Source organism: Rhinopithecus bieti, unplaced genomic scaffold, assembly GCF_001698545.2.
Source record: "Rhinopithecus bieti isolate Rb0 unplaced genomic scaffold, ASM169854v2 scaffold_40368, whole genome shotgun sequence".
NCBI classification, from domain to species: Eukaryota; Metazoa; Chordata; class Mammalia; order Primates; family Cercopithecidae; genus Rhinopithecus; species Rhinopithecus bieti.
Window position 1 is genome coordinate 3,184,103 of NW_016817546.1, and position 15,439 is coordinate 3,199,541.

Sequence of the window (15,439 nt, forward strand, 5' to 3'; positions counted from 1 at the left end):
GGGGGGTCCTGCCTTGGAGACTCCATTATTCATCAGCCTCCGCATCTGGTTTCTGGGTATCAGTTTCAACAAGCCGGCCCTGACTCACAAGCCTGGAGCTGGGGCTGGGCTGGGGAGGGGCTCCCTCCTCAGAGAGTTGGGGGCCAGGACTTCTTGGGCCTGCCCCTGAGTTTCAGCTCCTTGCTGTGGTGAGGAGGTGGGAATGCAGGAGCCTGGCCAGGCCCACCCCCCTGCCCTGGTATAGGGGCTGGGTGCTCCTTTCTGCTCTGCACTCTTGCCCCTAAGGAGCAGTCCCCCACCCTCGCCGAGTACCCAGGCAGCAGCCTCACTCAGGGATGGCCAGGGCCCAGGCACTCAGGTGACCTCTGGTGATCCGCCCTGACCCAGCCCTGGCGGTCTCCACTTGATGCAACCCCACACTGGTGGGCTCCGCGCAAGCTGGCTTTGGGATCTGCTGTGTCTTCAGGAAGGCAGTCTCCAAGGCCCTGTAGCCCAAACCAGCATTCAGCAGTCTTCAGGCCCCACCCCTGCCCTGTGCCTGAGGCATCCATTTCCCTATGTAGCAGCAGCTGGAGACTTTGGGGCAAGTCAGTTGACACAGGCCTTAGTTTCTCTATCTGTTAAATGGGGATCGTAGCAGTATCTCCTCCTAAGAGTCTTTGAGAAGAGTGAATGGGATTCACTGCCCAGAACTCCCGGGACAGGGGTGGCGCGTGGGAACGCTCAGTGAAATGCAGTTATCTGCCTATGGGACAGCACAAGGGTGGAGGTCTGGGGCAAGACCACTCAATTTGAAGTAGGAACTCACCTGTCCAGGGCCAGTAGGCCCAAGGTCATAGGAGGAGGAAGAGACCTTTGGTCTGGCAGTGGGGAAGGCTCTGTTGACCGTCGGCCACAGGAAGGGATATCCTGGCCGAGCCCTTTCCTGTCCCCATGTCCTTCTATGGCATGAGGGCCTTTCTGCCTTCATCCGTTCACTGATCTCATCCCCACCAGCGCACCTACTGTGCACCAGGACTGTTCTAAGTGCTGAGGACACAGTGAGATCCAGACAGCCAAGGCTCTGGCCTCTGGAGTGGACAGTCTAGTAGGGAAGAATGATAATAAGAAAGTGAACAAAGAAATGAATTACAGGTAGTAAGAAACGCTAAGAAGGAAATAATTTAACTTAAAGGAATTGAGAGCGAGAGGGTAAGGGTGGTTTATTTTGAGAGGAGGGAAAAGGATGTCTTGGAAGTAGCATTTAAGGTGGGGCCTGGTGCCAGCTGTTTGAAGATGGGGGCATGTGGAATTCCAGATAGAAAACACAGGGGAGAAGGCCCTGAGCTTGGTGAGCTATAGGGAGAGAAGGGAGACTGGCAGGTGGACCGCTGTGTGAACCAGCTGGGAGCGAGGCAGGAGCCCGGCCATGGTGGGATTTCACTCTAAGCAAGATGGAAAGTTTTAGTTTTCAAAACTCTGCCTGTTGGCTGGGTGCGATGGCTCATGCCTGAATTGCAGCACTTTGGGAGGCCAGGGTGGGGGTGGATCGCTTGAGATCAGGAGTTAGTGACCAGCCTGGTCAACATGGTGAAACCCCGTCTCTACTAAAATACAAAAATTAGCTGGATGTAGTGGCAGGTGCCTGTAATCCCAGCTACTCAGGAGGCTGAGGCAGGAGAATTGCTTCAACCTGGGAGGTGGAGGTTGTAGTGAGCTGGGATCATGCCACTGCATTCCAGCCTGGGCAAGAGCAAGATTCTGTCTCAAAAAAACAAAAAATAAAAAACCCACAACTGTGCCTGTGGTGTAGACAGTGGATGACCTGGGCTTTGGGAGCGGAGACAGCCCTGGAAGTCTCCCAGCCTCTAATAAACTGCTGCTGCCCTCCCAAAGCCATCTTATGGACCCTGACCCCTTCCCACCCTCTTTCCCTATGGAACCAGCTGGAGGAGGAGCTATTAGGGGTGAGTGGGCTGATGACAGACAGCACGGCCACCTCACCCCCATGGTTTCTGAGGAGTGCCCCAAGGAGGCCATTCCAGAATCCCTAAGCCACAGTCTGGGTTTCAGTCTTGTCTGTGGACTTTTATGTCTCTTTATGTCACTTTATTCCCCACCCTATGAATGGGGATAATAGTGCCTGCTCTGCCTTCCTGGGAATCAGTGTAAAAGCTCTTTGACAGCTGTGTAGTGATGACTCCAGCACCAAAGTCCGGGGGTTTGCATCCTCTCAGGCTTTGCTGAGTGCCCCCTGGCGGTGGGGACCTGGCCTAGAGCCGCAGGGACCTGGGCTGCTGTGCCATGTTTCCTGATGCCTCCACCTCACCCAACTCCCCACGGCACTTTCCAGAGGCCACCAGCCTTTGGCTCTTGGCCTCTGCCATACCTGGGCAGTGAGCAGTCGGTGTGGGAGGGTGTACCCGGGGCTCAGGCTCTCAGGAAGGGGTCTCCAGGATGATGGGAGGGACTGAGATGAGCTCCTGTTGTGACGTCGGGGTGGGTGTGTGACTGGGGCTCAAAACTGGTGTTGGAGCAGAGAGAGGTGTCCCTGGGGCTAGATGGAGAGCCGGACCAAGGACCCCGAGGGGAATGTCACCCATCCTGGCCTACCCCTTCTTGTGCCTGTGTCCTAAGAGCTCCCTTGCTGGGAGGAAGAAGGGGTCCCCTGGGCTGAGGCTCTGAGGTGGGGGTGGGGTCTCCAGGAGGAAGGGAGGAGGGTACCCTTCTGGCTGGAAGGGACCGTTGGTGTTGGCACTGAGGGTGAGGTGGGGACCACAGCAGAGTGGGCGCCCCAGGGCTGGGCAGGGGTCGCGTCACCCAGGGGAGGGGCTCCACAGTCTCCACGGTTGTGGGGGCTGTCACCAGCGCCCCCTGCCTCCAGCATTCAAGGAGCTCCCCAGGGGAAAGAGCAAGTTCTGAGGAGCCCTCTGAGCCCGGCACTGGCCTTGAGGAGGGAGTCAGAGAAGAGAGGGGCCCCGGGCCGCGCAGAGGCACAAAGGTGGGGGTCCCCCAGGCCAGGCAGAGGTGGGAACGTGGGGGTCCTGGAGGTTGGGCAGAGGCGGGGATGTGGGGTCCCCGGGCCGGGCGGAAGTGGGGTGTGGGGTCCCCGGGTCTGGGCAGAGGCGGGAGGCGGGGGTACCCCAGGTCGGGCGGAGGCGCGGGTGTGTGGGTCGCCGGGGCGGGCGGAGGCGGGGTGTGGGGTTCCCGGGCAGGCAGGCAGGCGGGGATCCCCGGGGCTGGGTGGAGAGGGCCCGGGCGGGAGGGAGGTGTCCGCCTTCCTGGGGGGGCTGGGGGCTGTTCCGGGCCCGGCCCTCCCCGGGGTCCCCGCGCTCAGCGGGGGCGGGCGCGGCCGCACAATGGCAGGAAGCGGGGCTCCGCGCTTTGTCCGGCGGGCGGCGCAGACCGCGGCTTCCTCCGGCCGCCATGGGGACAGGACCCGGTGTCTCCGGACGCCTAGCGGCCTGCAGGCCGGGCCCGGGGTTGCTCTCCCGGGACTCGGAGCCCTCCTGGGCCGGGGGTCGTGCCCGCGACGGTGAAGGCCAGGTACGGGGCCAGGACGGGGAGGGAACGGGGCTGGGTGCCGGGTTCTCGCCTGCAGCCGCCCAGCCCTGCGCAGGAGGCCAGGGCAGGGGTGCCCGTGACTGTGGGCCCCTCGACCCGCAGGGGAAGGATGTGGCCCATGGCAGCCGAGCCCCCTACCCGGGCAGCTGCACCCTGGGGACGGGGACCTCGGACTCCGGGGTGTGTCCCCGCCGGCTGAGATGTACCCGCCAATCCTTGGCCCTTTGTGTCTGGGGCCAGCTCCGGACACACCTGTGGGTCCCGGGCCCTGTGCTGGGCCGCCCCTCTGCCTTTCTTCCTCTGCCCTGGCCCTGCCCACAGCCTCCTCCTACCCCCGAGGCCTCTGCTTCTCCTTTTGCCTCTGGCCCCAGCCCTTGTGTGAGGGTGGACGCCTGGCTCTCTGTCCCCATCTTCACACGTGTGTGTTCCCCAGAGCGCCCCCCTCTGTTATTCTGGCTGCCTGGAGTTAGAAGGGGGTGGGAGCTGGCTGTTCCCATGGGTGGGCTCTCTCCTCCCTTGGGTTGAGACCTGGGAACATTGCCCCGGACCCTGGCGTCCCTCCTGCAGGACAGAGGCAGGACATGGTGGGCAGGCAGGTGAGGGAGGGGCAGTTGCGTCTGAGAGAAGGGGCTGGAGTCTGGCTTCAAGAAGGGACTGTTCTGCCCTAGTGCTGGGGGAGTCCTGCCCCTGGAGGGAGCTGGGGAGACTCTGGGGTTTGGGGGTGGGGCGTGAGGCAGGATGGGTAGCAGAAACTGCACCAGGGGTCTCTGCCCACCCCAGCTTCTCAGTTGGGCTCATGGTTCTCCTGGGGGCTTCCAGAACTTCATCCTCAATCACATCTGCTCGATGAAGTCAGAAACCACCTGGTTCAGATCCTGGGGCTGAGCCTCACTGTGCCCCTAGTGCCCCTGAGCCTGGGGACTGCTGAGAGGAGGGAAGCAGATGAGGTCAGCCGGGCCTGGGCACCAGCTCCTGGCAGCAGCCGGAGGAGTCAAGCAGCCTCAGTGATGGTAGTGGACATCCAGACCATCACAGCAGCGAAACTGATCTCGAGTCTTTCAAGGGATCCAGGGTGGGGTGCATCATAGGGCTCAGTCCATATTTGTTGAATGCTGACTCTTCTATGAGGAGTGAATCAGGGTATAAAATCTGCTGTCTGTGTATTGGATTGATTTAAAAACAAGATTGTGGCACAGAATCAGAGTTGGACTGGAAGGGTCCCAGAGACCCTCCCAGAACTCCTTCACCCTAGCACTGCTCCTGCCATGTCACCCCCTACCTGCGGTGGGGCCAGGGCTTGGGTCACGGGCAGGTCTGCAGCCCCAGCTGGCACTAGGAAATCTCAGGAGGCCCAGAAGGGATTGGAGTCAGGAGCCTCTGCCAGGCAGGCTGGGCACAGAGGGCCAGAGGGCTGTGGCTCCCAGGACGAGGGGACAAGGTGGGGCAGGGCCCTTCCCCAGATCATTCTCATGAGGAGACACCCAAAGCTTGGGCTCCCAGAAGCTGCAAAGCCTGACGTTTCTTTCAGCAGTGCTCTGTGGATTCAGGGCGAGGACATAGGAAGAGCCCTGGCTGAGGATAGCTTAGTGGTTTCTGTAGTTTTTAAATTTTTTCTGAGACAAGGTCTCACTCTGTCGCCCAGGCTGGAGTGCAGCAATGTGATCATGGCTCACTGCAGCCTCAATCTCCTGGGCTCAAGCAATCTTCCCGCCTCAGCCTCCCAAGTAGCTGGGACTACAGGAGAGTATTACCACAGCCAGCTAATTGTGTTTGTTTTTTGTAGAGACAGGATCTCACTGGGTTGCCCGGGCTGGAGTCTATTTTACAGTAGATTAATACAGAAACCAGAAAGAGCTGCAGGGGTTGAGGGATCAATCCCATGACCCTCACTTCAAGCCCCACCAGCACAGTTTGAAGATCACTCCTAAAGGGTGTGGAAGTGGGGGCACCTGGCGCTCAAGGCTGCCTTCAGGAATCTGGGTCATCCTGTCCCCAGCCACCTGCCTGGGGCCCAGCTCCATGCAGATGAGCCCCTCCCTGAGCATGCGGGCGTGCTTGGAGTGCCACCTGCTGACTACCAGTCCTGTGCCCTGTTCCCTTTTTTGTCAGATGGAGACACAGAGGGACACAAGAACCGACAGGGCTTGCATCAAACTGAGATTGATTTTCTCCTGTCCCTGTAATCCCAGCCGGCCTGAGGCCAGCGTCTCCCTCCTAAGACACCCACAAGAGGGTGCGAATGTGGTTAAAATCTGGAATCCAGGCTGGGTGCAGTGGCTCACGCCTGTAATCCCAGCACTTTGGGAGACCGAGATGGGTGGATCACCTGAGGTCAGGAGTTCAAGACCAGCCTGACCAACATGGTGAAGCCCCGTCTGTACTAAAAATCCAAAAATTAGGTGGGTGTGGTGACGGTGCCTGTAGTCCCAGTTACTTGGGAGGCTGAGGCAGGAGAATTGTTTGAACCCGGGAGGCGGAGGTTGCAGTGAGCCAAGATTGTGCCACTGCTCTCCAGCCTGGGCGACAGAGCGAGACTGTATCTCAAAAAACATAAATAAATAAATAAATAATCTGGGATCCAGAGCCCCACACACACTGGCTTCAAGTCCTAGCTCCACTGGCTATGTGACCTTAGACAAGTCATTTCACCTCTCTGAGTTTTACTTTCCTCTTGTGTGAAACAGGGACAATAACAGCCCCTATCTTATAGGATGAGATACACATGTAACGCCCCCGGTGCAGCTCCAGACACATGATGACCACATTAAAAACACGCTCAGACTCTTCCCGGCCTTCTCCTCCCTCCTGCTGTCTGTCATTTTCTCTGCTGTCCTCACCATGCCTATCTCAGAAACCTCTCACTGGGCTTTCACCAGCCAGAAACTCTTCAGCGCCTCTCTCCTGCCTTAATTCATAAATTAAACAAGTGTTTATGGAGCAGCTGGGACTGGAGGTCAGGCGCTGAATCAGACAGAGTAACATTTCTGTCCTTGCGGATGTGAACAGGTGTGGAGGCAGCAGGGTGGAAGATGTGACCTGTCAGGTGCTGGAAAGTGCTGAGGACAGGAAAGGAGCGTGGAGGGTGAATGAGGAGGATAAGAAGGTGACTTGGGGGGAAGCTCGCAGGAGGGGAGGGAAGGCAGGGAGCCGTGCATTTCAATATCTGGAGAAAAGCATCTCAGGCCACGGACTGGCAGATGTGACAACTCAGAGGTGGGAACTGCCCTGAAGGAGAGTGTCCTGGAATGACCAGGAGGCCAGCGGGTAAGGGGAGTGAGCCAGGATGGAAGAGCAGGACAGGAGGTCCCTGAATGGGGTGGCCTTAACCCTAAACAAAAAGTCAATGTCATAAAAGACTGAAAACCCTAACCTTAACCCTTTTGGCTTGTTTGTTTGTTTGTTTTTATAAGATAGTGTCTTTCTCTGTAGCCCAGGCTGGAGTGCAATGGCACAGTCTCAGCTCACTGCAACCTCTGCCTACCCGGTTCAAGCCATTCTTCTGCCTCAGCCTCCTGAGTAACTGGGACTATAGGCGTGTGTCACCACGCCCGGCTAAGTTTTTGTATTTTTAGTAGAGATGAGGTTTCACCGTGTTAGCCAGGATGGTCTTGATCTCCTGACCTTGTGATCCACCCGCCTTGGCCTCCCAAAGTGCTGGGATTACAGGCATGACCCACTGCGCCCGGCCTTTTTTTTTTTGAGACGGAGTTTCACCCCAGGCTGGAGTGCGATGGCGTAGTCTTGGCTCACTGCAACCTCTGCCTCCCATATTCAAGCAATTCTCCCGCTTCATCCTCCTGAGTAGCTGGGATTACAGGCATGCACCACCATGCCCAGCTAATTTTGTATTTTTAGTAGAGACGGGGTTTCTTCCATGTTTGTCAGGTTGGTCTCGAACTCCTGACCTCAGGTAATCCGCCCGCCTCGGCCTCCCAAAGTGCTGGGATTACAGGCATAGCCACTGCGCCTGGCCCCTTTTGGCTTTTATTCAGAGTGAGATGGGAACCCCTGGAGGGTTTTGAGTAGATACAGTGGGACTCCTCTTTGAACAGGGCCCACTCTAGCTGCCCATGGATGACATATTGTGGGGGACAGGGGTAGCAGTAAGGCTAGTTTTGAGGCCGTTGTTGTCATCCAGCTAAGAGGTGGCTGGGCAGTGGCACGCTTATGAGCTGTGGCTGGGTTGAGGCCACAGATACTAAAGGTGGAGCCAGCGGAATTTTTGGGCTGACTAGATGGAGGTGTAACAGAGATTGTCAAGAGTGACCCCAAGCTAGCATGGTGGCTCACACCTGTAATCCCAACACTAATTCCAGCCCTTTGGGAGGCTGAGGCGGGTGGATCAGTTGAGCCCAGGAGTTCGAGACCAACCTGGGCAACATGGTGAAACCCTGTCTCTACTAAAAATTAGCTGGGTGTGGTGGTGCATGCCTTTAGTTCCAGCTACTTGGAAGAGTGAGGCAGGAGAATCACTTGAACCCAGGAGGTGGAGGTTGCAGTGAGGCAAGATTGTGGCACTGCACTCCAGACTGGGTGACAAAGGGAGACCCTGTCTCAAAAAAAAAAAAAAGAAAAGAAATCCCCCACCTTGCAGCCATTGCAGCCATCAGAAGAATCAAATATCATCTATGTATGCTAAAGCTCTTAGGACTACAGGCTCGCATCACCACGCCTGGCTAATTTTTTGTATTTTTTTTTTTTTTTTTTTGGAGACGGAGTCTCGCTTTGTCACTCAGGCTGGAGTGCAGTGGTGTGATCTCGGCTCACTGCAACCTCTGCCCCCGGGTTCAAGCAACTCTCCTGCCTCAGCCTCTCGAGTAGCTGGGACTACAGGCACATGCTGCCATGGCCGACTAATTTGTATTTTAGTAGAGACGGGGCTTCACCGTGTTGCCCAGGCTGCTATCGAACCCCAGAGCTCAGGCAATCTGCCTGCCTTGGCCTCCCAAAGCGCTAGGATTACAGGTATGAGCCACTGTGCCTGGCAATTTTTTATATTTTTAGTAGAGATGGGGTTTTGTCATGTTGGCCAGGCTGGTCTTGAACTCCTGACCTCAAGCGATTGAGTGAGATTACTGGGGAACAAGACATCTCAAAGTGCCACGCCACAGATTACTTATTAATTATAGGGGAAAAAGGGACTCTACAAGGTACAGAGGTCCCCAGAGGATCCAGCATTACAGGCAAATAGCAAGAACACACAGTCAGCTCTGTGGTGTCCCTGCCTGAACACTCAGTTTGAAACTTTCTGAAGACCACCAGACGGATCCACATTGAGGAGCTCTGTGCAAGGCTGCTGGCTCAAAGGCTTAAAAAATGTCAAGGTCGGCCAGGCATGTTGGCCCATGCCTGTAATCCCAGCTCTTTGGGAGGTCAAGGCGGGCAGATTGCTTGAGCCCAGGAGTTCAAGACTAGCCTGGGCAACAGAGTGAGACCCTGTCTCTACTGAAAATAAAAAAATTAGTTGGGCGTAGTGGCATGCACCTAGTAGTCCCAGCTACTAAGGAGGCTGAGGCAGGAGGATTACTTGAGTCCAGGAGGTTGAGATTGCAGTGAGCTGTGATCATGCCACTGTACTCCAGCCTGGGCTGCAGAATGAGACCCTGTCTTGAAGAAAAAAAACAAAGTCAATGTAATAAAAGACCACAAAAAACAAGGCCGGGCGCGGTGGCTCACCCCTGTAATCCCAGCACTTTGGGAGGCCAAGGCGGGCAGATCACGAGGTCAGGAGATCCAGACCATCTTGGCTGACACGGTGAAATTCCGTCTCTACTAAAAATACAAAAAATTAGCCGGGCGTGGTGACGGGCACCTGTAGTCCCAGCCACTCGGGAGGCTGAGGCAGGAGAATGGCTTGAACCCAGGAGGAGGAGCTTGCAGTGAGCTGAGATCGTGCCACTATACTCCAGCCTCGGTGACAGAGTGAGACTCTGTCTCAAAAAAAAACAGAAGACCACAAAAAACAAGGAGTCTAGAGTATGGTGGTCTGATCTCGGTTCACTGCAACCTCCATCTTTCGGGTTCAAGTGATTCTCCTGCCTCAGCCTCCCAAGCAGCTGGGACTATGGGCATGCACCACCACCACCTTATGCTGGCAATTTTTTTTTTTTTTTTTGAGACGGAGTCTCGCTCTGGCCGCCCAGGCTGGAGTGCATGTGGCCGGATCCTCAGCTCACTGCAAGCTCCCCCTCTCCGGGTTACGCCATTCTCCTGCCTGCAAACCTCGCCGAGTAGCTGGGACTACAGGCGCCCCCACTCGCTGGCTATTTTTTGTATTTTTAGTAGATACGGGGTTCACTGTGTTACCCGCCATTGGATGGTCTCGATCTCCTGACCCTCGTGATCCGCCCGTCTCGGCCTACGCAAAGTGCTGGATTAAGCTGGCCCACCGCCCAGCCGCCTTGCTATTTTGTATTTTGGTAGAGAACGGGGTTTCGCCATGGTTGGCCAGGCTTCTTGAACTCCTGACCTCTAAGCAGTCCCGACCCACCTTCGCCTTTCCCAAGTGCTGGATTACAGCATAAGCCCACCTCATCTTGGCCAGATTCATTCATTCTTTTTTTTTTTCTGTTTTGAGACGGAGTCTCGCTCTGTCGCCCGGGCTGGAGTGCGTTGGCTGGATCTCAGCTCACTGCAAGAATCCACCTCCCGGGTTCACGCCATTCTCTTCTGCCTCAGCCTCTCCAAGTAGCTGGGACTGACAAGGCTCCGCCACCTCGCCCGGCTAGTTTTTTTGCATTTTTAGTAGAGACGGGGTTCACGGGTTAGCCAGGATGGTCTCGATCTCCGACCTCGTGATCGCCCGTCTTCGGCCTCCCAAAGTGCTGGGATTACAGCTTGAGCCACCTGCGCTGGCCCAGAATTCATTCTTAAAGGAAAACAGACATAATCAAATCCACGTGTGAACTTTGATTAGTTCCTATATGGGAAGTTATATCTGTAAAACATTGTTTATATACTTGGGAAAATTCCAATATAGATCTATATCAAAGGTTCAGTTTCCCAAATGCGCCCGCAATTCATATTGGGGTGTTGTAGAAAGGTGTCTTTTGTTCTTAGGTAGCACTCATGGTTCGTGCCCCAGGGGAAGGGAGGGTGCTGAGAAGAGAATGGAAGAAAGACAAATGTGGCAGATACCACAACTGGAAGTCGAGGCGTTGCTATTCTATAATTGGTAAGGATTGAAATGTATTAAAACAAATCTGGGCCGCAATAAACTCAACAAAAACCACAAAAAAAAAGGGAGGCCTGAGGCAACAATCACCTGTAGACCAGGAGTTCGAAACAAACATGGAACAAACAACAATCTCTACTAATAACCAAAAATTAGTCTGGTGAGGTGGTGTGACGCCTGTAATAACACAACACAAACAACAGAAAACACAACAAGAAAAAGCAGGAGCCGAGATCACGCCATTTGTACTCCAGCCTGGGCGATCAGAGCAAGGATCCCGTCTCAAAAAAATTTTAAAAAATAAAAAGAAAAGAAATATTTTAAAAGCAAACTTGGGGAAAAATAGAGAGTGGGAGGAAGAACTAGGAAGTGGTGAATAGATACCTGTTACAGAGTAGCTGTGAAGGGAAAGAAGGAAGTCAGCCCAAGCTTGGAGGGTGAGGTGAGGCCCCGTAATGAGAAATAAGCTGGGCATGGCAGCTCATGCCTGTGAGCCAGCATTTTGGAGGCCAAGGTGGCGGATCACTTGAGGCCAGGAGTTTGAGACCAGCCTATGCAACATGTGAAACCCTGACTCTACAAAAAATACAAAAAACCTAGCCTGTGGGGGTGCGGCTTCTAAGTCCAAGCTACTCGGGAGGCTAGCTAGAGATCACGTGAGTCTGGAAGGTCAAGGCTGCAGCCGAGCCATGATGTGCCACGCACTTCCCTGTCTCAAAGAAAGAAAAAAAAGATGGAGAAGCTGGGCGCGGTGCTCACGCCTGGGTAATCCCAGCACTTTGGGATGCTGGGCGGGTGGATCACGAGGTCAGGAGATGAGACCATCCTGGCGAAAACGGTGAAACCCCATCTCTACTAGAAATACAAAAAAAAGCCGGGCATGTTGATGGCGCCTGTAGTCCAGCTCTCGGGAGCTTGAGGCAGGAGAAGGCGTGAGCCCGGAGGCGGAGGTTGCAGTTGAATGCCGAGATCGTGTCACTGCACTCCCAAGCCCGGCGACAGAGCGAGACTCTGTCTCAAAAAAAAAAAAAAAAAAAAAAAAATTTTAGCTGGGCGTGGTGGTATGCGCCTGTAATCCCAGCTATTGGGGAGGCTGAGGCAGGAGAATTGCGTGAATCTGGGAGGCAGAGGTTGCAGTGAGCCGAGATCAAGCCACTGCACTCCAGTCTGGGTGACAGAACGAGACTGTCTCAAAAAAAAAAAAAAGGTGGAGAAAAAATAACCACGTGTTGGTGTGCCAACGAGGGAATGATCCAGCAGAGGGGAAACTTGATGTGGGAGACGGGGGACTGCTGGGGGGTGTCCCCTCACCCTGGATCGAGGGATGGATCCATTAGGGAGAGCTGGCCCAGGTTGGAGCAGGGTGGTCCATTCTAAGTCCCTGCAGCCCTGAGCTGGGGTCGGGGGATGTGGTGGAGCTCGTGGACCTCCTGAAGTCTTCTGTCCCTACCCCAGGTATGTCACCACGCCGACTGCCAGCAGCTGCACCGCCGGGGACCCCTCAGCCTCTGCGAGGCCTGTGACAGCAAGTTCCACAGCGCCATGCATTATGATGGCCATGTCCGCTTTGACCTTCCTCCACCAGGTGAGCGCAGGCGGGAGCCACAGCTCGGGCCCCCAGCGCTCCTGTGGTAGTGTTTCAGTAACCGTTGGAACCGTGCTAGGGCATCATAAGGACTAGATGACTGTACATAATGAAACCCGAGTATGTCATGGTTCCTTTTGTTCCAAATGTTTTTTAGCAAGAGAAAAAGTCCATGACCCTTCCAGAGGCAGGCCTTTCTCTATCAGGTGCTGTGTTCTCACTGGTTCTCACCTCCCCCAGCTGCTCCTGCCCCTGGCCTGTGGCCCACACAGAGAAGGCCCCTTTCTTTCTAGTTCTGCCTGTCCTCAGGGCAGGGGACTTCTGGACAAGTCCTCCAAGCCAGGCGGTGGGCCTAGCAGAGGCAGTGTGGAGTGGGGTGGTCAGGTCAGGAGGCACTTGTAGCAGGAAATAAGAAATTCCTTGTGCTGAGCAGGGACCCAGCTCAGGCCCACCGTCAACTGCCTGTGGAGGGGTGACTTGCAGGCACCCAGGCCTGGTGAGAAATGCCAACCCCTGTGCCCTTTCCCAGCTGATCAGAGGAACAAAAGGATTCTTCTGGTTGGGCACGGTGGCTCATGTCTGGCATACAAAAAATACAAAAATTAGCCAGGTGTGGTGGCACCCTCTTGTGGTCCCAGCTACTTGGAGGCTGAGGTGGAAGGATTGCTTGAACCCAGACAATGGAGGCTCCAGTGAGCCATGATCGTGCCACTGCACTCCAGCCTGAGCGATGGAGGGAGATCCTGTCCTAAAAAACAATAAACAAACAAAAGGATTCTCTCTCTCTGCCAGGGCCCCTTGGGAATTCAGATGTGGTCACAGCATGGGGGAGGGGAGGCCTGGAAGAAAGAGCCATGGACTTTGGTCCCTTCCTGTAACAACCCCAGAGGCAGGGCTTCCTTATCCTTATTTTATAGAAGGGTAAACTGAGGCCACAGGTGGGTTTGCTTTTGGGGTGGAGCTTTACCATGGGTGTCATCCCCGGGCCTTTGTGTCCTTTTGGGTCTGTGGGGATAGATAGCAATGACTGAGGCCACGAGAGGGGGCTCACACCTGTAATCCCAGCACTTTGGGAGGCTGAGGTGGGTGGATCACTTGAGGTCAGGAGTTTGAGGTCAGTCTGGCCAACATGTTGAAACCCTGTCACTACCAAAAATACAAAAAAATGAGCTGGGCATGGTGGTGCACGCCTGTAATCCCAGCTACTCGGGAGGCTGAAGCACGAGAATCGCTTGAACTCAGGAGGCGGGGGTTGCAGTGAGCTGAGATCACACCACTGCACTCCAGCCTGGGTGACAGAGTGAGATCCTGTCTCAAAACAAAAAACAATGGCTGAGCCCCTCTTCTCACAGAACTGAAGGGCCCTCGCTACCTTTCATCTGGGGGTTCCAGGGTAAGACTGTGGTCCCTCTGGAGGCGGCCATGCTGCAGGCTAAGGAGGGGCGGGGAGGCACAACCCCCTCCCGCTTTCTCCCAAGGCTCTGTCCTTGCCCGGAACGTGTCCACCCGGTCATGCCCGCCGCGCACCAGCCCCGCGGTGGACTTGGAGGAGGAGGAGGAGGAGAGCTCTGTGGATGGCAAAGGGTAGGTGAGGGGTGAGTGGGCAGAGAGATACCTGGGGGGCCCCAAGGCTGGGTCTCAGATCAGAGATTCAGGACCAGATGGTTTGGTGCCCTCCCCGAGTAAAGCTGATGGGCAGACCTCTCCCCACCCCTGTGGCTGTCCTGACTACGGGAAGAGGCCACCCAGCCTGGGCCAGCCTCCAGGGCGCTTGGGATCCTGGCCCACACCAGACCAGGTACCATTCGGTGTGACTCCCATGTTGGCCACCAGAGGGCGCACAGCCCCATTCGGGCCGGGCAGGGTTGAATCCACGCGGGTTACCTGTCACCTAGGGTGAGCGAAGGGCGGGGAAGCCACAGGCCCACTCGCCGCCCACGCTGGTGAGGGCCACCCACACCTCCAGCCTCTGCCCTCCCCGCTTCCCTGCAGGGACCGGAAGAGCACAGGCCTGAAACTCTCCAAGAAGAAAGCAAGGAGGAGACACACGGATGTGAGGAGCATCCCCGGGGCGGCACATGGGGGTTCCCCACAGCCTGAGCCCTTCCCTGAGCCTGGGCCTCCCTCCGGGGCTGGGGTGGGGAGGTCTGCATCCCAGGCTGCAGAGGCCTGGGAGATCGCTGGGGTTCCCATCCCAGACCGGAGGGTGGGGAGGGTGGGGAGGAGGGTGGTGAGGAGAAGCTCACAGCTCCCCCCCGCCCCGCCCCATTCTCTCAGGACCCCAGCAAGGAGTGCTTCACCCTGAAATTTGACCTGAATGTGGACATCGAGACGGAGATCGTCCCAGCCATGAAGAAGAAGTCGCTGGGGTAGGGCTTGGTGGGGCTCAGGATGGAAGTGGGACTGGGAGCAGGGGTGGCCCCATGTCGCAGGTTCCGGGTCTCTGCAGGTATGACCTGTGTGTCTGTGTGGTGGCCCGTAAGTGAGCACATCCCTGCGTGGGCAGACCCATGTGGGTGTGCACGCCACTGTGAGGGAGTGTGGCGGGGTCCGTGTACTTGTGCGTTTTAATCATGTATGCAGGAGTCAGGCCTGCGTGTGGGTAGGCGTGTGACAGGTCTGCCGTGGTGTGCAGATGCGCCTGTGTGAGGACCTCTGCGGGCAGGTGTCTGTGGACCTGCATGTGATCTCACGCGGGCTTCCCTTTTCCGTTGGGAAGGTGGGGGAAGGTGGGGGCAGCTGGGGCTGTGGGTGGGGCAGGGGCTCGTGGGGGCAGGGCCCAAGCTGAAGTGACTGGCCGCCTTGTTCTAATGCACACGCCTCCTATCCTGGGGGCAGGGAGGTGCTGCTGCCTGTATTTGAAAGGAAGGGCATTGCGCTGGGCAAAGTGGACATCTACCTGGACCAGTCCAACACACCCCTGTCCCTCTCCTTCGAGGCCTACAGGTTCGGGGGACACTATCTTCGTGTCAAAGGTGAGCAGCAGCCTGGGCCAAATGGGGCCGCTGGGCCAGGCGGAGCCTCCTGGATATGGGCACCTTCCCAGGCTCAGGTTCCCATTGGCTGTGGGCCTGAGCAGCCTCATTACCATACAGGTGTCTCTGCTGGGTGCTGCTTGCTGGGGGGAGAGGCGGGGG

General features: G+C 56.3%; 1 protein-coding gene across 8 annotated transcripts in view; it reads left to right on the forward strand.

Moving 5' to 3' along the window:
• The window catches only part of PLEKHG5 (pleckstrin homology and RhoGEF domain containing G5), a 47,370-nt gene that overhangs the window by 24,096 nt on the left and 7,835 nt on the right, over nt 1-15,439 (forward strand). For 4 of the 8 annotated variants that reach the window (XM_017856070.1, XM_017856069.1, XM_017856066.1 and 1 more), the window contains 5 exons: nt 12,173-12,302; nt 13,781-13,886; nt 14,295-14,355; nt 14,580-14,671; nt 15,141-15,277. In XM_017856070.1, the coding sequence (XP_017711559.1) occupies nt 12,173-12,302; nt 13,781-13,886; nt 14,295-14,355; nt 14,580-14,671; nt 15,141-15,277 (526 nt within the window). Of the gene's footprint in view, nt 1-2,866; nt 2,981-3,290; nt 3,526-6,131; nt 6,647-12,172; nt 12,303-13,780; nt 13,887-14,294; nt 14,356-14,579; nt 14,672-15,140; nt 15,278-15,439 lie in introns of those variants that run through there. The other 4 variants (XM_017856072.1, XM_017856074.1, XM_017856068.1 and 1 more) reach the window with 4 other exon arrangements.